Source organism: Neodiprion virginianus, chromosome 4 (genome assembly GCF_021901495.1).
Source record: "Neodiprion virginianus isolate iyNeoVirg1 chromosome 4, iyNeoVirg1.1, whole genome shotgun sequence".
NCBI classification, from domain to species: Eukaryota; Metazoa; Arthropoda; class Insecta; order Hymenoptera; family Diprionidae; genus Neodiprion; species Neodiprion virginianus.
In genome coordinates, this window is record NC_060880.1 from 17,290,209 (window position 1) to 17,309,829 (window position 19,621).

General features: G+C 39.2%; 3 protein-coding genes across 5 annotated transcripts; 2 read left to right on the forward strand and 1 right to left on the reverse strand.

Annotated features, from left to right (window-relative positions):
- The first annotated feature begins 551 nt into the window (after positions 1-551).
- On the forward strand, positions 552-9,841 carry LOC124302297 (molybdenum cofactor sulfurase). 2 transcript variants are annotated; one of them, XM_046758293.1, is made up of 8 exons: positions 552-568; positions 2,396-3,070; positions 3,959-4,115; positions 5,849-6,517; positions 7,398-8,392; positions 8,983-9,174; positions 9,251-9,468; positions 9,544-9,841. In XM_046758293.1, exons 2-8 carry the CDS (start codon positions 2,980-2,982, stop codon positions 9,727-9,729), a joined length of 2,508 nt encoding a protein of 835 aa, XP_046614249.1. In that variant the 5' UTR covers positions 552-568; positions 2,396-2,979; the 3' UTR covers positions 9,730-9,841. The 2 variants fall into 2 exon arrangements, with proteins under 2 accessions (XP_046614249.1, XP_046614248.1); XM_046758292.1 differs by lacking the exon at positions 552-568 and having other exon boundaries at positions 2,014-3,070.
- LOC124302298 (migration and invasion enhancer 1) lies at positions 9,772-10,963 on the reverse strand. Of its 2 annotated transcripts, none has more exons than XM_046758295.1 (3): positions 10,881-10,963; positions 10,169-10,266; positions 9,772-10,079 (listed from the first exon to the last, which is right to left on the reverse strand). In XM_046758295.1, exons 1-3 carry the CDS (start codon positions 10,904-10,906, stop codon positions 9,916-9,918), a joined length of 288 nt encoding a protein of 95 aa, XP_046614251.1. In that variant the 5' UTR covers positions 10,907-10,963; the 3' UTR covers positions 9,772-9,915. The 2 variants fall into 2 exon arrangements, with proteins under 2 accessions (XP_046614251.1, XP_046614250.1); XM_046758294.1 differs by having other exon boundaries at positions 10,806-10,943.
- Positions 10,959-16,055, forward strand: LOC124302841 (axoneme-associated protein mst101(2)-like). Its single transcript, XM_046759410.1, has 5 exons — positions 10,959-11,535; positions 11,599-11,771; positions 12,718-12,915; positions 13,340-14,210; positions 14,256-16,055. The coding sequence occupies exons 1-5, from the start codon at positions 11,362-11,364 to the stop codon at positions 15,120-15,122; spliced, it is 2,283 nt and encodes a 760-aa protein (XP_046615366.1). The 5' UTR covers positions 10,959-11,361; the 3' UTR covers positions 15,123-16,055.
- The last annotated feature ends 3,566 nt before the right edge of the window (positions 16,056-19,621 follow it).

Below are 19,621 nucleotides of genomic sequence, written 5' to 3' on the forward strand. Positions count from 1 at the left end.
CATTGAACAAATCCCTTAGAAAACCCATTAAACATAAAATTCTGATTCAGAATGTGAAGTTTTACAACCGATCGACTGAACTAAATTTCTCCGTGATAATTTCGTGAACTTATGCAAATCCTCCGCAGTTTTCAAAATCAAACACATTGTGCTGAATATGTCATGGATCAGTGCCAAGAATCGTGCAAATTAATACGATAAATTCATGAGAATCTCTAAAATTTTATTCGTTTCAAACGCAATATTACTTTCAAGTAGGAAAAAAAAATTTCGAATACTAAACACGATATTTTGATAATGTTTCTACTCCGTATTGACTTGTTACACGGTTTACTGCACGCTCAGATACAGCGATAACCTTTGAACGGTTATCTATCCAACAGAGTTCGTGAACATGCTTCACAAGAAAAAATTTCCCCCTAACGGCATTCATATTTAATTCAACGCATGGTGGTTCACTTCTTCGGACGAACTGCAGCCACAGTCGTTAACACGTCTCCGTAATCGACACTTCGGTAGAGATCGTTTTATGTTTATATCGATAATTTTTCCAACTGATTGATTACCGGTATTTAATACAGTAACTGACCTCCATCACTAACGATAACATATTTCGGTATAGAATCAACTGGGCGTCTTATAATATTCCGATTGTAAATGATACGTAGAAAAATAGTCACTCGCTGATCGTCAGTTGAAAATTTGAATCAAAAGCTTAAATTAATTTATTCATTTCCATTATGACTATCGCAACGTAGTTATAATAGTGATGTGAAGTTTGGTGAATTTTTATATAAATGTGCATACGAGGTCATTTTAAGCTTTATCACTAGAGAACGCCACCTCACGGTTTGCACAACAAATCGATACTGCACAGTTGATAAATGCGGCAATTTTAAATTCCCTCACAGACTTGTAACATTTCGCGGATTGTTTCGTGACCTAAGTTTTCAAAATTCATCTTTATTCGATGTTACGGGACGGAGGGATTCATATTGACGAGCGATTTTGTTGTTTTGGGTTTCTTTGGATGCGTTCTCGTCTCTTATAAGGAGAAGGTGGCAATAAATGAGATGGGACAAGCTCAATTGAATGTGTAGGCGATTTATTGATCTAGTGAGGAGCGTAAATGTGTGAACGAAGTGTATTTTAAAACAGAAGATATTGGGATTTGAAATTAAAAGTTGAGTTGGCTGGACGTACGAACGGAAGTTGATTAGACGACCGTTGGAATTGAAGTGTACTTGATGAAAGTTGGAATATACCTGTGCCTGATACAACAAGCGCAATACAAGAAAGGTGCGAGAATTCAGATAAGGTCGTTTTTTTTTTTAAAGAATGTGAATTTTATACAAAGGCATTTGTTTGTTAAAATGAATTGGCTTGTTATTTGCTTTTTGGCGTGTCAAATAAATTTGCATGATACAAAATAATAATAATAAGATAAATATTATTATTAAAATAGGCCCGTGGTTGAATAGAATTTATTTTATCTTATCGACCATTTTCCTCGATGCACTTCTCAATCGTTCTATATTTCGAATGGCGGAAGAGTTTTGCCATTTTTTGTGTCATTTTATAATGACTGAAGTTAGTTGGAGTGAATTTCTAATTAAATTTAACTGAAATTGGGTAGGTAATCAGAAAAAAAAGGATTATAAAATACAATTAATAACGCCTGATTATAGGTACTTAATCTTGTGAGAACTGAGTTACAGTATCATTGTTTTAATGCGACAGCGTATGATTCATATTATTTTACAAAATTATCACAATTAATCTTGTTTTTGAACGAATTCGTGTAACATGAATCTGTTTCCGAATGCTTGAATTAATCACGAAACCTCATATTTCGAAATTTCATTTCCTTCGACTAAAAATAACACAATCCATTTCGAAAAGGAATGAGGAAGATAATTAAAAAGAGCTGTGAGTGTAATTTCAAAATGAAATTAAAAATTAAAATTCTCACTGCAAAAAATGGGCCTCAGCCTATAATGCTTTCTAAAAAAAATATTTTTGCGAAAAAATGGTACTTGCAGCCTCTTTCAAATCTCTTCTTCGAATTATCTCTACGATTCATTATATATTGAACAATCACTTCAATTTTGTACATGAAAAATGAGCAGAATAATAACATTGTCTTTGAACAACTTTCCTCATTCGAATTTACATTGTTTATCTTTTTTTCCCTTCATCGAGAAGGGGTGCCATCGTTATTTATACGCCTTTATTTCGTCAAACTCGTGTCAACGGTTTGGATATTATTTAACGGACAGCACGGCTGATACATAATTCTTGAAGTTTACTCCGCCCTGGCATTTGAGTGATTGGTAAAATACATTGAATCGAGATATATTAAGACGCTCAATAATGACTCCAACAACGATAATAGCTTGAGCCTGTATCGGATGGGTTAAAAATGACAAAGAAACAAAAACATGAACCTGAATTAGATAAGTGAAAAATCGCTATCAAAGCGCGATGGATTTGTGCATAAGTTGTTTGTCGCCGATACTGCGCGCATTCGTTGCAGCATTTGTACGGGGAACTAAAACAATGTTCAGTGCAGCAGTAGCAGCAGCAACGGCCGAAAGCAGTGCCAAACCGTATTTCAGGTATAATAAAAAGTGAAACTCGTTACACGTGGGGTGCAGATGAAGAATCTCACTCAAGAAGCATAGACGCGCAGTGAGTGCAAGCAGTTCTTCGACTTGAGGTTTAGATTTCTCGTCACAGACGTACGCAACGAAAATGCTACGAAGAAAACCGTGTAACTCAAAAGCAAACACTGATTCGTGATCGTAATTACCGTTATCATCGATCATTACTTCGTCCGGCGAAAGATCGCTCAACCGTCAAAACAACTGGTAACAAGGTTTGCCTTATATAACCTGGGAAAAAACGACCAAGTGTCAAAACGACATTAGCAAACAACGAAGAGCCTGCTGTCCAACAATTTGCACCGATCCGAGAGGTATGGCTGAAGAAAATCGTGAAAAATGTTACGCCCAAGTTTACGATCGGGAGACGGTAGAATATTTGAAGACCGAATTCGACCGGCTCAAAGGTAGGCAGCTGCTCCCAATTAGGTTTAATATCTCGAGGAGGTTGATTGGCCAGAACTCGATAATTTTTGGTAATCTTATTAGAAGATATTTTTACATCGAGTAGTTGTGAAATTATCACATTCGTGAGTTACGAAGGTCTCTGTCAAATTGTAGAGATAGAAAAATCCTAGAATTACAAATGAAAGCTAAGGTATCGATGCTTCGTTTCAAATCACTTTGACGTGGTTGAAAATCTAATAGAATCGTTTGATTTCACTCCATGACAACTTTCTATAAGCTCGCGAAAACAGATTTAGTTTGGTTTTCAGGGCCAATTTGATATTATAGTTTGTTGAAATAACAAATTTCGGTGATATATCTTGAAATTATGTATTTTTTAATTTTTTATCAACTTGAAACGAAGCATCGATGTCTCAGTTTTTGTTTATAATTCAAGTATTTTCAAAGAGAATCGCCATGGCATATAAATATAATAATTCGGTAACGCTCAACGAAACATCTCGTAATAAAATTGAAAAAAGTAAAATTAATACAGTTTACTTTGTCGGGAACATCAGTTTAAGTATATACGATATCGACTCAGCTGGTGGTCAAATAATCTCTGAAATAATCATGTGTTTGTAAGATATTTGATAAGTGATCAGTTTATTTACACGAGAATCGGTCTTCCGCAATCGAAAGCAGAATGGATTGATCAGAGGTTATCTAACTTAATCGCGGGGACATTTGTCAATACGCAGTATAAATTCCAAACAACGCAATCTAATCAAACACGATAATATATGCGATAATCATCCGTTGTAGTGACGATCTGTTTACATTGTTCTTCAAATCATTTCTACTTATTTGCGCGCAGAGAAAATTAATCGAGCCTTTTTAATTTTCAGATAACTGCTACCTCGATCATGCCGGCGCTACTCTCTACTCCAAAACCCAAATCAAAAACGTCGCCGACGATCTCTCCTCCAACCTTTATGGAAATCCACACTCACTTGGATCCGCCAGCAAACTGACCCTGGACATTATTGACCAGATCAGATTCAGGTACGCACTAAATACGGGGGATTCCACGTCAAATCGAACGAAAAAACGAGATTTTTCCCCGACTACTTTAGACGTTTTCGCCTTATTACTCACTTGAAGTTCGTATTAAAAGCATCAAATATAAATTTTTTTCAGATTTTCCTGACCAAGTATTTTGTTACCACAGATAGTCGAATAATCAGCTTTTGACGATTTCTCAAGTTTTCAAGTCAAGATAGCTTGAGATTCAGATGACATATGGAAAAAGTTCTTATGCAAAAACTTCGCATCTTTGTATGAGATTTCTAAAAATAACTTTGTGCGATTTTTCGTGCCCCGTTAAAGTATAGTTTTTGTGAAAAATCTTCGAAAATCTTCCGTAACGAAATAATGCTCTGATCGAATTGGCTGACATTTTTACGCAGCATGTCTTTTTCAATACCAAAGATTGTATGTAAGTTTCGTAGCAGGCGAAAAAGTCGTTCAAAAGTTGCAAGTAATAGTTTGCATGGAACTGTGAAATTTCTCATGCATACGTAGGTACTGTAGTATGGCGTTATGAATGATGAAAGTTATACAGTCGGTATTACGATACGCGACACATGCTTAAATTCTTACCTTGGATGAATATGCTAAGGAACTCACGGATCATGTCAGGAATCGTGATAAATGATAGACCGAACTATACTCCTCGAGAAAAAGTCGTCAATTCAGGTTATAAACAACAAGCGCAACAATTGAAGATCGCGCTCAAATGCGCAACAGCGCCACGCGCAGGGTAAGCAAATTAATTGCCGCGCCGCGAAGTTCGAACCGAATTCTCGCCACTGTGTGAATATTTGTTTCGCATCGAAGAAGGCACGCTGTGTATAAATTGTAGCCCATTTGATCGGAGCACTTTTCAGTTACGAGTAATTTCCGCGCATTTTGTGTCAAAACTACAGTGAAACGGGGTATGAAAAATTCGAAAAAATACTCTTGAGAAGTTCACTAGAGAACCTAAATTTTATGTAAAGGAACTTTTTTCACATGTCGTCCAGGTTTTAAGCTACGTAGGAGCGAAAAATCAAAAAATTGTTGAAATCAATTTATTGGATGAGTTGTCGTAAAGAAATCCTACGTCGAAAAAATCTGAAAAAATTCAAAGTTCATCCCTTCAATATGTACTTTGATTATGTGAAAGGGCAATCGGATTAAAATGGGTCAGAGAAACTGACCGTTCAATTTGACGCGAAGTACTCCACATATATTTCGTGTCACTGTGGAAATATGATGGACATGCGGATCGCATAACAAACTATCACCTGAACTCGGCTCTAGCCTTGTGAAAATGTTTACCATACGTGAACTCCTTACAGGTTATTTTGTAAAAGGTTCGCGGACATTATTCACACCGTCATTTTGTTATAATTTTCAGAGAAATATTTCTGAAAAACAGACCAGAGTGATGAGAAAATTTTTTCGCCCATGATATATGCGGTTTTTTTTTTTGCGATTTTCTTTTTTTTTTATCCAAAATATATTTAACATTCAGTGTTACAATTCTTCTTATTAGAACTTGTCATAAATAGCTTCTATCCAATTTACTCCCTTGAGAATATCAACACTGTTTAACTATGATGGTCAGACATTACAGAGAGAGAGAAGAAAAGTAAAAATGTTTATATAATCTAAATTCTTAAATCCTGTATATAATTATAACAATAATTATTGTTATTATTTAGTTTTTCTGATAGTTTCGTTATCCATTTCAGGATCCTGGATCACTTTCACACGAGCTGTGACGAGTACAGCGTGATATTCACATCGAGCGCAACAGCGTCGTTGAAGCTCGTGTCCGAGAGTTTCGCGTTTTCTAAATACGACGAGATCCAAGGCGGAGGATGCGGAAAGTTCGTGTACCTGCAGGATAATCACACTTCCGTTTTGGGAATGAGGGAAGTGGTGGCGGAGAGAGGAGCGGAGGTTTTCTGCCTAGGGCACGAGGAGGCCTTTAAAATATTTCACGGTGAAAGGAGTCGGAGGACAGAGCCGGAGGTGGAGACCCGGAAGTTAAACTCCCTCTTCGTTTACCCAGCTCAATGTAATTTCTCCGGGTTGAAATACCCTCTGGAATGGGTGAAGATTACCACCGAGGAAAACGCGCTCGATTATCTCGTCGATGATCGACGATCTGAGTGGTTCACCATGCTCGACGCTGCTTCCTACGTTGCCACGAACGATCTCGACCTCGCCAAATTCAAACCAGATTTTGTTTGCCTGTCGTTTTACAAAATTTTCGGATACCCAACCGGAATCGGAGCTCTTTTAGTCAGGAACTCGTCGGCCGGTGTTCTCAGGAAGGTTTATTACGGCGGTGGAACCGTAGAGATCAGCCTCAGCTCCGACATGTTTCACTCCAAGAGACCCGTTCTCCATGAAAGGTGATTGCCATTTTTCGTTAAGGGGGGTAAAACCGAGTACGAGACAGCTGAAAAATTAGTTAAATCTTGAGAATTCGTAACTCAACAATCAATTATTCTCAGCCGCCCCCAGTGACATAACTCGTTGTAAATTTCCGGTGAAAATCGATGAGAATGAAATCAATAAGTGTTCAAAAATGATTGAATCTTGACGTTACGGATATAAAAACTCAAACGAAACGCGGACTTATTTGTACAACTTTCGCAAACTAGCTGTACATGTCGATTTTCGTATAAGATCTGAGCATTCTAGTCCATTTTTAATGTTCAGCATGCCAGTAAAGGTAATTATTCAAACGTATTGATGATACTTGAAGGATCGGCAAATTTTCTTAAAATTTCGTCGTGGTTTGAAAAATATCTTTGATATCTTTTTGGGACAAAAACTGCACGATGTTAAGAAAATTCGATGAGAGAAGAGAGATTCCCCGATTAACAAAATACGGAAGCTACTACCAACCGATGAATTTTTTGTTCCATGGCTAACACCGTGACCTGCAATAGAAAATCTATAAATAATTAGCCGGAACTCCATTGGTTAGAGAGGAAGCTGACTGAAAGGAAACTATTCCGTGTAACATTTATATCTATGATATAAGGTAATAAACTAAATGACAACGTTGCAGTTATATAAAACTATTGTGAAAATTACTGAAACTACGCGATACGAATAACGATTTTCCGTAAGCCGCAGGTGATGCGAATTTTGAAAAAATTCTAATAGCTAATAACTTAAAATGCTGGACGCCAAATAAAAAGATAAACCTGTATCATAAGTATACTTATATTCTTCTAAGAGTAGGAAAGTAAACTGACGATACGTTTTTCTTTGTGTTTCCAGGTTTGAGGACGGAACGCTGCCGTTCCTCTCGATAGCGTCACTGCGACACGGTTTCGAAGTCCTCGAAAAAATTCCTATGCAGAAAATATCCCAGCACGTATTCGGCCTAGCCAAGTGCCTGCACGATTCTCTGCTTGTGATGCACCACTCGAACGGATCGCCGATAGCGAAATTGTACTCAGACACAGCTTACGAGGACGCGAGGACTCAAGGTGGCGTCGTGACCTTCAACCTGCTTCGACCGAACGGTGAGACCGTGGGTTTCGTCGAGTTCCTGAACATGTCTAATCTTCACAAGATCCACGTGAGAACCGGATGCTTCTGTAACCCAGGTGCCTGCCAGAGGCACCTGAAACTCTCGAACGAGGAGCTGAAGGAACACTTCAGCGCCGGACACGTCTGCGGGGATGAGAGAGACCTGGTGAAGGGTAAACCGACAGGTGGAATCAGGGTTTCCTTCGGCTACATGTCGACCATGTCGGAAGTCACATCGTTAATTGAGTTGGTAAAGAAGTGCTTCCTACATGGACCGGAAGTTGAGAAAGTCCCCGACTGGTGGGGGGCGCACAGGATGAAAGTCAGGATTAGACACGGCGATGTTTCTTCGACTAGCGATCTTGCGACGATTCGTCCAAGCTCTGATCAGCACGACTTGGATGAAGGGTATTTTGAGAACGTGGTCAGAAACGGCGACGGAATTTCGACGGATGCTCGGATTGTTCTGGAGGAAGATGGGGAAGAGGAAGAGGATGGCAGGGATGAAAAGGGGGCGAAGTGCAAGCTGAGGAGACTATATATATACCCAGTCAAGTCTTGTGCGGCGTATGAAATTCCGGAATCGTGGGTCATTGGGAACAGGGGATTGAATTACGACAGAGAATGGATGATCACGACAGCTTCGGGCGTCTGTTTGACACAGAAACAGGAGGTCAAACTCTGCTTGATAAGGCCCGTTATAAGGCGGGCTGACAATGTTTTGGAACTCAACTATCCTGGTAAGCTGTTGAAACAAAAAAAGACCCAAGATTCAAATGAACTAGTGAAGCAATTGACCTCATAGTTTAGGATAGCTTGGTTACTAGAAAATGATGCTCATTCGCGTTGGATTTTTTAATTTCTCAACAGTTATGCAAACGTCCATATTCTGTAATCCTGTATATTCACAGAGAGTATCAAACAAATTTCAGCATTTTATCGTTAACTTTTTTTCGAAAATTGTTATCTTCACGTTAATAAATATTTTCTGATGTCTCTATAACAGGATGGGCAGTCGAGTTGAGTAAAATTTTACACTCCTCAGAAATTCGGTTATTTTGGATTATGCTTTTTCTAATTAGATATTGTTTACTGCATTTTAGTGACGTTTCATAGAAAAAAATAAATCCATAAAAACGTGGGTAGTCTTGAATCTTGTGTATTGTGTAAAAATTGATAAAACTTTCGCAATTACCCTTAACTGATTATAAATTAGGACATCTACTTCGATTTATTGACAATTTAAAATCGGTTTGTATATTTCCGAATCGTTATTATATACGATCGAATATCCCGGCGTTTTATTATTAATGGAATTTCGATGTTTTAGGCATGCCTTCGATAAAAGTCCCTTTGAAGATCGCAGTGAACGACCCAAGGCCTGCAGGGGCTGTTTGTCGGAGTAAAATTTGCGGTCATAGAGTGGAAGGGACAGATTGTGGATCTGACGTTTCGGAGTGGCTAAGTTTAAGTTTGGGTCGTCCCGGGCTTAGACTAGTCAAACAAAACAGCGAGGCAAAAGGTACAAAGATGAACGGAAAAGAAGAAAAATAATATGAAAGTTATATCCGTAAGCCTTAAATTACTCAAAATTTCAGTGAAAAATGGACCGGACATATCTTTCTCGAGTCAAGCTCAGTACTTGTTGATAAACCAAGCGAGCATTCGGTGGCTGGCGGAGAAAATTACCCCGGATTCCGAGTGCGATAAGGACACAATTTTGGACAGATTCAGGGGCAACATAGTCGTGGATGGCTGCGAACCATTCGATGAGATGAAATGGACGAGCATAAAAATCGGGAAGACGATGTTCCGGGTGAGGATGAATTCAGATTCCTGGTAAATCAAATAATGATTTCTTGCGCTTGAGTAACCAATAATTGCTGAACAGGTCGACGGCCAGTGCACGAGGTGCCAGATGATCTGCGTCGATCAAAACACCGGGAAAAAAACTGTGGAACCGTTGAGAACGTTGGCGGAAGAATTTCATGGTAAAATGAGATTCGGTATTTACTTGAGCAGTGAGTGTGACGGAAACGAAGTGATAAGAATCGGTGACCAGATTGCTTATCAATGAAACACGCGCGATTGATGTTGGATTAATTTGAAATCGGTCAGAAACTTTATACAGTAATAATATTCTAAGGTTTTTATATAAATAAATAACAATAAGGACTTGTAAGTAATAAGACTCTCGGTCTCTCTCTCTCTCTCTCTCTCTCATTCTCTCTCTATCTCTCTCGCTTTCGCTTATGTTGCTATTTTAAGATATGACACAGTCTATGGGCTGCTCCTTTTTGATTTTCCGTGCTGGTTGACCCTGGGAAACTTCTTTCGCGAGATCAGCGACGGCCTCATAGTCGGGAAAAGCCATGGTCTGAAGTTTGGAGTATACCAGCTCACCGTTCACCTGGACTTCGAACGAAGCTGAAGAAAGGGAAAGGACGTAAAATTAAATAAAGTAATTCTCATTTAAAACGAATGAGACGCATAAAAATATTCCAAAACTATCAAACCTTGTCTTCCTTCGCTTCCGGACACTTCCGCGGTGGGAACATCCTTGCGAATTGCATCTGCCATCTCCAAAAATTGCTTTCTATGCCCGCAAGAACCGCTGTAGATTTTTCAAGATTTCTTATCAGTGACTTAATCACAATTATAATCAAACTGTGCTTAGATGAATATAATCTTTCCAATTCTCGCGAACGTTTCTAAATTAATTCTAACTGAAAAATCTTCAATCCATTTCCTAACTTTTTAATTACTTTCGATTTTGCAGCGAGCTCAATTCGAACTTCTGAACCGAAAACAAATAAAAAAAACTCAACTAACATATACGTATTTGATTTCGCATACTTTTTAAGATTAACGCTAAAAGGACGGAAGCCGAAAGTACCCCGCTTCTCAAAGTGACTGGTATTCGTCTCAATCCGCTGGATCTGATCACAGAAATGATTTTGTTTCTATGCATGATTCCGTGCAAAAAAGCAGACAAATCTTGTCCCACATAAAGTTCAAAAAAATTTGTTGCATCGTCGCTTGAATTAAGACAAACGCGAAGTACCTAGAAATCTTAGGTTACGTTACCGAGACAGGTTATGTTTTTTTTACCTACACCAATCAACATTGCGACTGATTTCACAGTCAACTTACCAATACTCAACATTTATCTTTACGTCAGACATGTTTCAACAAGAAATCGCAGTCCTTTAGCGGATAGTTTATTACCTCTTCCGAGGCCAACTTTTATACATTAGTGTGACGGAACTATTTTTTGGTGCTGTAAGCGCCTCACGAAACTCACGACGTGCGACACACGATACGCAACGCGTCGGTAACAGTAGGGGTCGCATTTACCGAGTACAAGTTGTCAAATAATCCGCTAGATGTTACTAGTGACTAGTTTATTTTCACCATGATTTTACCGAATGCTAATGAATATGGGCTGAATTAATCTGTTGGGCACGCATTTGAAGAAAACCAAATACCAGTAAACAAATGACTATCTTCTTTTTAATACAAACCTCGACAACATCAGAGCAGTGGAAAAAAAAATAGTTTTGGACGAGCTTAACTGACGTAAAATTATCAGTGTAATAATCTTCAACATGACGTATTTTTAATTATTTTTCGAACAAATTTTACCGATTAAAACCCTCGTTCTGGCAACTAAATTCAAACCAAATCACATTCAAATAATAACGAAGAAATGGAGGAGAACGAAGATGAACCCGACGATGTAAAAAAGGCGACTCCGGTTGCAGGTGACATCGAGGCTGGAAGGAAAGACGAAACGGCGGGAAGACCAAAGGCCACGGGAAAAAGTAAAAATTCTAACAGCGGCAAGTCACCCCGTTGTGAAAAACATGCTCGCAAACCAACTGTAAGTTAATCCGAAATGAAAATGATGCTTGCAAAGCAAAAGAATTCTTGCCATTCCCAACAGATTGTCAAGTCCGAAGCTGACTGTTGTCGTAATAAAATGGCGAGAACCTCGAAGAGCCAAAAAACTATGGCTGTCATGATCTATTCTCCACCCTGCAATCTTCCCAAACTTGAAATCGTCCCGCGGCATTGCCTGTCAAAGAAGGAATACGTAGACATGTTGGCCACCCCCAGGTAAAATCGTGATTTACAAATATCGTATATCAAGTTATGTATAAACATTAGGTCTCGAAATATTTTGGTCAGTTGGGCCAAACAATGTTTGAATCAATGTGTGAGCAGTGAGGATGAAATTAATCGAGCTGAATTTCTAAAAGAAAATATCATCCGTAACATGGAAAAACCATCTGAGACGTAACATTGAAATGGACATTTTAGTTGTTATCACAACTTGAAAGACATCGCATCGTTGTTCCGTTTAAACTAATTTCTTTTGAAAATCTACCCCCCACAAATTCGTTGGGATGAAATTCTAAAAGGGTTAAAATATTTCTCTAATCAAGGTCAAAAGTTTATTGATTGAGATTTAGAATGGTTATGCATGTATTTTTTTATAACGCGATTGATAGGGAAACTAAGATGAATATCACCCACGATTCAATACTACAGTTAGACGAAACTCTCCGAATTTGGATCAGTGAATACTCCCAGTTACAAGTATACCTACTACTGGAAAGTATCAATTTACATAGGTACGCTGGAAGTCAGTTAAACATTAGTGAATCGTCATTGTATATGCACTGGTTTTTTCCACAATTTCCTCATAATTAGAAATCAGTAAGTTTTCACTGATTGAAATTTAGAGTCAACGTAATACTATTTTACACGAGACAAGTGATGTATTATACATATAATAATTCATAGTTATGCACAAATTACCAACTATTCAAGTTTTCGCGATGAATTGTTTCATAATTGTCTATCAAATTTAGATATTGTTTCAATTGATTTCAATTTTAGTGATTTCAGTAATAGCTTTCGAATATTTTTTCTCTTAACCTTTTTTTCTTTGTATTCTCGTAAGGTCTATAAATCTATGCAGTTAAGATTAAATCAGAACCCGCCTAACTTACAATTATAGACGCGATTTTAATCAAAGAAGCTGACGGTTGTTTTTTAGCCGGAAGTGCCCGATGGAGTGTTTGGGGAAGACCGTTATGCGAAGAGTACGCCCAATTTCGGATCGGATCAACGAATTGGCTCAACCGGCCAGGCGATTGGTTGTTGGCACCCTAATGGAACGAGGGGAGAGCCTGCCACCTGAGATGATCAGCAATCTCATCAAGTCGGTCGAAGGGAATTCCTGCCTCACACCCGAGTAATCTTTATTGAAATTTCTCTTCATACATATAATGAACTCTTCGTTAAATATTATTGCGTGAATCTGGCAATTATTGGAATTATTTTACAGCAACAAAATCATTTGACAGTTAAATATTTATCGTTTGTTTTCATGTAAAAATGTTTCAGGATAACATTTTTTCGTATATTTTAATGTTATGACTCTTTTTCAATCGTTACGAAAGAGTCGAAAGTTGTAGAACGAAATATAAGCATTCACAACAAATAGCGGGCAAATAAAGTCAGGACAATTTACAGAAAAAACAACTACGAGTAAGAGACATAGAAAAACTAGCTAATGGTCGTGAAATGATTCAAAAGAACGTAAACGCTTTCATATGTAAATAGAAAATTCTGACTTGAACCCGCTTATAAAATTTTTCCTTTAAATTTTCTCACAGACAAGCCGAGCACTATTTCCGTGAAAAAGAGCGTCACAAAGATCAAAAGAACGCGGGTAAAATTTTGCGAAAAAAATGCCGGGAAAAGCCGAAAAATTCCAAGTGTCAGTCGCCGTTGGACAGAGAGGCTGTGATGCACCAGTATTTGATGGCCGAGCGGTTCGTGAGGAGTATTTTGAAATGGAAATGCCCAATTCCAGTCGAGGAGTTCGAGGATATAGCGAGCGTAATTCTCCGCCGACTGAGTTTTGTCCTGGAATACACGCCGCAGGGCCAACAGGAGGACCTAAAGTCCCAGCAGATGAGGTTTTTAGCTGATATAATCGCCTGCTGGATATCCGGCGTGCTCTTCGAGGTCGCTGAAGAGCATAGAAAGGAACTTGAGGAGGAAAAAGCCCGGGCCGAAGAAGAGAAAGCTGCAGCTGCGGAGGATATGGACGATGACAAGGAGGAGGAAACGCCAATGACGGGGGAGGCAGAGAAAGAAGAGGAAGAATCAGAAGCGGAAGACAAGGCGGAGGATGAGGAACAGAAAAAGGGGAAAGATGGCACGGAAGACATAACCGATAAGGGTCCAAGCGAGGACACCGGTACGCAGACCGTCAAGGCGGAAGAGGAAGGCAAGAAGGACAAAATGACAGATGAAGCCGTGGACGCAAAAGACAACAGCGCGCAGGTGGCAGCAGAAAAAGAAGCAGCCGAAGAAAAGGCGAGACTGGAAGCAGAGGCCAAGATAAAGCAGGAGCAGAAGGAGAAAGAGCAGGAAGAGGAGGAGAGGAAGAAAAAAGAAGAGGAAGAGAAGGCTAGAGTGGCGGCTGAGGAGGAAGAGGACAGAAGGAAGAAGAAGGAGCTGGAAGAAGCAGCCGAGAAGGCAAGGAAGGAACAAGAGGAAGAAGATGAAAAGTTGAAAAAGAAGAAGCAGCAGGAGGAAGAAGAAGCGGAAGAGGAACGTAAGCGGAAGGAAGCCGCAGAAGAGGAGGAGAAAAAGCGGAAGGAAGCTGCCGAGGAGGAGGAGAAAAAGCGGAAGGAAGCCGCCGAGGAGGAGGAGAAGAAGCGGAAGGAAGCCGCCGAGGAGGAGGCGAAGAAGAAGCAGAAGGAGACGGAGGAAGAGCAAAAGCTGAAAGAAGTTGGGCTGCTGCAGGCCATCGAGGGCATTGGCGACGGCAAGTTGTTCGAGACGGAACTGCCCTTCGTGACCTTCGGCCGTCTGATCCAGGCGGTCTTCGACATGGTAACCGAGGCACCGGAGGGTGACGAGACAGACATGGTTCAAAACCGCATACAGAGGGCGCTGTACGAGAAACTGTCACGACTTGTGACGCTCGAGAGCCCGGACGCGCTCACGGAGAACCTGAAGGACGTGATCGACGTCTTTTCCGGTAAGGCAGCCGCCTGGCTGAAGAGCGCGCTGCACGGCTCAGAGGCTGAGTTCCTCCGCGATCATCCCCCCGAAGTTGAGTCGACCGAGATCAGGGACTGGGGAAAATGGCTGGATCGCGTAGCCGACAGAGCTGGTGATTGGGCGAACTGGATCCACCGAGTGGTCAACGAAGCCGAGGCGAAATCCGCCGGCTCCATTAGTCGTGGCGACTGGCAGAGCTGGACCAGCGATACTGAGACCAAGGCAATGCTGTGGAGGCGATACTACTTGGAGACCGTTCATCAGGCTCACCATAACAGGATGATGACAGCCGACCGACCCGTCGTCAAGGCTGGTAAAAAGCGAGGCATTCCCGGTAACGCCGACGAAGTGGAGGTCGAGAACACTGATTTGAGTATCTAGATGCGTGGTTGGTTCATTTGTCTGGGTGAGAGGTCAGAGTTCCGAATAGTTAAAGTTCAGAGATACCATTACACAGAATTTTGATACTCCGAATAGTTAAAAGCCTGAATGGTCGAAACCCCGAACGGTTAATCCTAAGTGGGTAAAAGTCCAAACGTTACTAATCTTCAAACATATAAACGGCATATATTGAGCTTGTTCAGGTTCAGAGTTTTGACCATTCGAAATTTTTGGACATTCGGAGCTTTGACTTCTGGAAATTTCGGTATCCCATGTAATGGTCTGTTCGCACTTTGTCAATTTGGGCCCTCACTCTATTTCGTGTATTCCGGGTGATTTTCTTGAGGATCCCCGACGCTTCACCAACACATAGGCAACCGAAGCCACATTATATCGCATTACAGTCACATCTTAAGTCTTTACTGCCATTTCTGAAAAGATAACTTATCTAATTTTGCAGAGTATGCGTCAGATGCTATAATTCATATAGAGACCTTGTTTTCGGAAATTAAAGTGCAGACCTGAAATGTGACTTCGCGTGCCTATCTGCTGATAAAGCGACAGAAAACTTCAAAAAAATCGCTCAGTATAGCGAATGTTTGATACTGTAACTTCGTTGTAATTAGATTTTGTAACTATAATGACAATATTGATGATGTTAAGCTGTCAGGTATATAAAAAATATTAATAAACATTTGTGAAGACAAATAATTGGTTGGAGAAGTGTCGTGGTTAACAATGGTATCGGGACATTTTTTATGAGCTTCTTTGATATGTCTCTCTACAGAATTTGGTGGAAAACAAAACCAAAACGACCCATTCAGTAGAACGGCTCGATAATAAGAGAAGTTCTATAACATGGGTGTTCGAAAACGAGAAAGATATACTTGGTGTATTTCTTGTGAAAGGAAATCACTTTGTGTCGAAAAATTTCCACAGTTTTTCAAAATACCTCAATTCGTAATATTATTTTTTTTCAAACTATGCTTTGTAAATTTTTCAGTGTTTTAAAATGAGTTGTTTCAAACTCCCATTTTTTCATTACACCAATTTCACGCAGAAATCGTTTGTGAGTGGTATCAAGAAAGTAGTCCAGTTCATGGAGAATATTCCATTTACATAATTTTAATAACTTTTGTACATGAATATATGTCATTTAGTGATGGCTACAAGAATCAGAAAGCCATTATATTTTCAGACTGCGTTTTAGAAGACTAATTTGTTCAAAGTATTTATACGCACTTTGGTTTTGACAGAATGTGAAAAATCGATACTTTAAAAAGCAAATACTCAAGGTAGCACACTGTTAACTATACGTTGACTTAATACGAATAAAAATTCTCAGTCAACTATTGCAAATTAACTGGGAATAGGGATATTATGAGCCTGTGTTGACTGTATATTTGGATTGCCTTATACTTGGCATTTCAGAGAACATTCGTAAACATGAAGTATACTACATTTCAACTTTAAATCGAGGTTTTTGATGATCTATAGCCATTAAAAAATGGCCGAAATTTTCTCTACTTTTTGGTAATAATGAATCGACATTTTTTTAATTGGACAACACTTTGACTTTTTGTAGTCGAATGATATTCAGCCTCTGGATAAGTGTGCTACCGTCTAGACAAATTCAGTCCTTGGAAATGTAAGGCAAACAGGATCGAACTCATAGCAAAAGTCAAATGTCATAGTTTCAGGTATACATTAAATTAGGTGCCGGATCGTTGATTAAATGTTTTATAACCTAACGGCCCATGAGTGAAAAGCAGTCGGACATCAATTTTAATGTGAACCCAGCTTAATTAGTTACTTGCACGTTGTTGTAAGTCCACCACATTGAACGCAACATTTTGAAAGTCACTTTTTGGACTTTGAATTCGAATCAGGGGACTCGAAAAGCTCTTGGAGATTAAGATTCGTGAAAAACTTTTGATAAATTAAAAAAAAAAAAAAACGATTTGGTGGAACAAGTTCGTACGTTACTTTTCGTACAGGCGATGCTTCCTTTTTCGGAACCGCTGGAACGTGAAAGAGTAATGATTGAGGGTTGACACTATACAAGTTTTTCCACGGTGTTCCGTGAATTTTCGTTTAAAAATATGTCGTTAAATTTTAACGTGGGTCAAATTCAGCAGATTTTAAAAGCTACGTCTTCACCTTCCAAATTCCTCGCTTCGATCAAGTTCGACGATTCATCCTTATAGCCGCAGGGTTAACGTTACGACATTTACAGTCGAGACAGCAATTAACTTGGAAATCTTACGATTTGACGTGTTGAAGCGGCGTATAGAAAGGTGGAAGTAGAAAGTTGCCGCAACTCTCACTGCGCAGCGAGCGATACGTTTCCGTTAGCTGCGCAGGCTACCTATATGAAAGAAAAAAATCGCGGATGTAAAATAGAAACATCGCACTAAACACCTACCGTGCACAGCATTTTGAATTTGTGTTAAATTCGTAAAGAAATAAGGCTCACGTTACATTTTGTGCGACAGTTCATTAACGCACTCTGCGCGAGAAAATTAATACCCTACAAAATGAGTCGACCGATTTCATATTAGAACGGTTTTCTTTCACATTTGCTTGAATTCGGAATCTGCAGCAGGTTCCACAGTCGGCCACCAGGCGCGCACTAACGTTTGACCTTCTCACAATCAAAACGGAGCACTGTCATAGGAAAGTATTCAGCAGCAGCTGAGGTTCAAAATCCTGCGAAACGAATAAGCTGCAATTTTGTGGCAACATCAAACGTGCCTCACAAATCTTCGTCTAATTAGCTAAGGCGTCTGCAATCCGTGTTCCTTCGACCCAATTGTTATCGGCCTCATAACGATGTCATTATAAGCTCATCGTCAGTTCAATGTCCGCAAGTCATTGCGATTGCACACCTATCGCTGTTTCGTGACGTTTCTACCGCACAACGCATCGCCGAATAATGTACATAGGTGTACTCGGAAATTCGAGTTTTCTTGATGGGGAAAAAAAATTCGCTGACACTTGACGAAGTGCTGTCATAGTACAATACGACTACAATTGCGATCAGCTTTACGAGAATGCAACGACTAAGCTGTTAGCTCAAGAGGCCGACTCGATGTAGGCCGTTATTTCATCACCACTGTCCCAGTGAAGAGTTATTCAGAAATGATTGTATTGATTTCCAAAAATAGATGAGGGACAAAATGGTAAAATAAAAAACAGAGGCTAGAGGGATTCGTAATAATCGTTATTTATATTACACCATTTCTGACGAGATGAAAATAAATGTTTTATGAAGATCATGTTCACATATTCATGCTGTTCTAAGTTTAGTGGCTATTTTACAATTTTACACATTCCGGCCATTCCTTATTTTGACGTAATACATTTTTTTCCATCTTCCGTCAATTATCAATATTCATGAAATAACGGTCTTAATTGCGATTTCCTATATTTAGAATTCATTTCTCGGAGTCGTGCATACGAATAACCACGATAAAAAAAATAAAAAATAAAGTAAAGTATAATGAATTTTCTGGTTACAACTACAAAACCGGTTATGGTGAAAAATAAAAATATTGAAGCTCTGTGTATATGTACAGTAACTATAGCTAAAAATTTCTCTATGCGTTAAAGACAAGCGATGGATTCGGCGAAAGTGAACCGATCCTTTGAGTTCGATGACCCCAATTTTTGGGTCGAGTCACAGATGATGTTTCCCGCTTTGCAGTCCAATGTTTAGACCGAATTAAAATTCTAACGGAGGCCAAGCGCGGAGTTATTGGTAAGCAAATAGACGGAGCCACTTAAATGAGTATTTCAATAATCCCGGTTTCTAATTGCGGCGATTTTGACACAATTCAAATAAAACACAAGAGTACATCTAATGCGCTAAACGCGGTGCAAATCATCCCGAATATTTATCCGCTTCCGCATGTGGATGAGAGTTTACGATTCTACTTATAACTTATCCAGCCCGCAAATATGAAGGAAGAGAAACTCGTGGCTTTGCCGCTTAATTGCCGCTGCGTAACTTGCCTCTTGCATTTCCGTGTTCCTCAAAATAACTACCAAGCAATCACGTAGATATGTTCAATTTTTATTTGTTTTGAACTTGTCGAAGGAAAGACGTATGACATTATTTGAACGTAAATCCGTATTAAAAATAATTTATCCATCACAAGTTAGCAACAAGTTTCATTAAATGGTTATACCCAGCGATTTTTCAAGGATTTTTCGTAAAGAGACGTTACAATTTATTAATACAAAAATTTATATACATATTGGAATAACATTGCACTTCATTTTGATATTTTTTATTTGTAAAAAATAATATAATATTCAAAGGTGCTATACCCGCTCTCCGGGAGCACCTCTAAAAAAAAGGCGTCCTGGCGGTCAGCGAGATATTTCTATACCGGATTATGTGAAATGAAAAAACAAAAAAGATTTAGCTAATCTAAGGTATTATCTGGACTTTAATCGAAGGAATAAGCAAAATATTAATTTTTAACAAAACTGCG

Bases quoted from the DNA above. Each gene is read 5' to 3' on its own strand.
- LOC124302841 (XM_046759410.1), top strand. From the start codon at position 11,362: ATGGAGGAGAACGAAGATGAACCCGACGATGTAAAAAAGGCGACTCCG. The intron at 11,772-12,717 runs GTAAAATCGTGA...GTTGTTTTTTAG, and splicing joins GACATGTTGGCCACCCCCAG to CCGGAAGTGCCCGATGGAGT. The intron at 14,211-14,255 runs GCAAGGAAGGAA...TTGAAAAAGAAG, and splicing joins TGGAAGAAGCAGCCGAGAAG to AAGCAGCAGGAGGAAGAAGA.
- LOC124302298 (XM_046758294.1), bottom strand. From the start codon at position 10,837: ATGTCTGACGTAAAGATAAATGTTGAGTATTG. The intron at 10,267-10,805 runs GTAAGTTGACTG...AAAAATCTACAG, and splicing joins AAGATAAATGTTGAGTATTG to CGGTTCTTGCGGGCATAGAA. The intron at 10,080-10,168 runs GTTTGATAGTTT...CCCTTTCTTCAG, and splicing joins CGGAAGCGAAGGAAGACAAG to CTTCGTTCGAAGTCCAGGTG.
- LOC124302297 (XM_046758293.1), top strand. From the start codon at position 2,980: ATGGCTGAAGAAAATCGTGAAAAATGTTACGCCCAAGTTTACGATCGG. The intron at 4,116-5,848 runs GTACGCACTAAA...TATCCATTTCAG, and splicing joins ATTGACCAGATCAGATTCAG to GATCCTGGATCACTTTCACA. The intron at 9,469-9,543 runs GTGAGGATGAAT...ATTGCTGAACAG, and splicing joins TCGGGAAGACGATGTTCCGG to GTCGACGGCCAGTGCACGAG.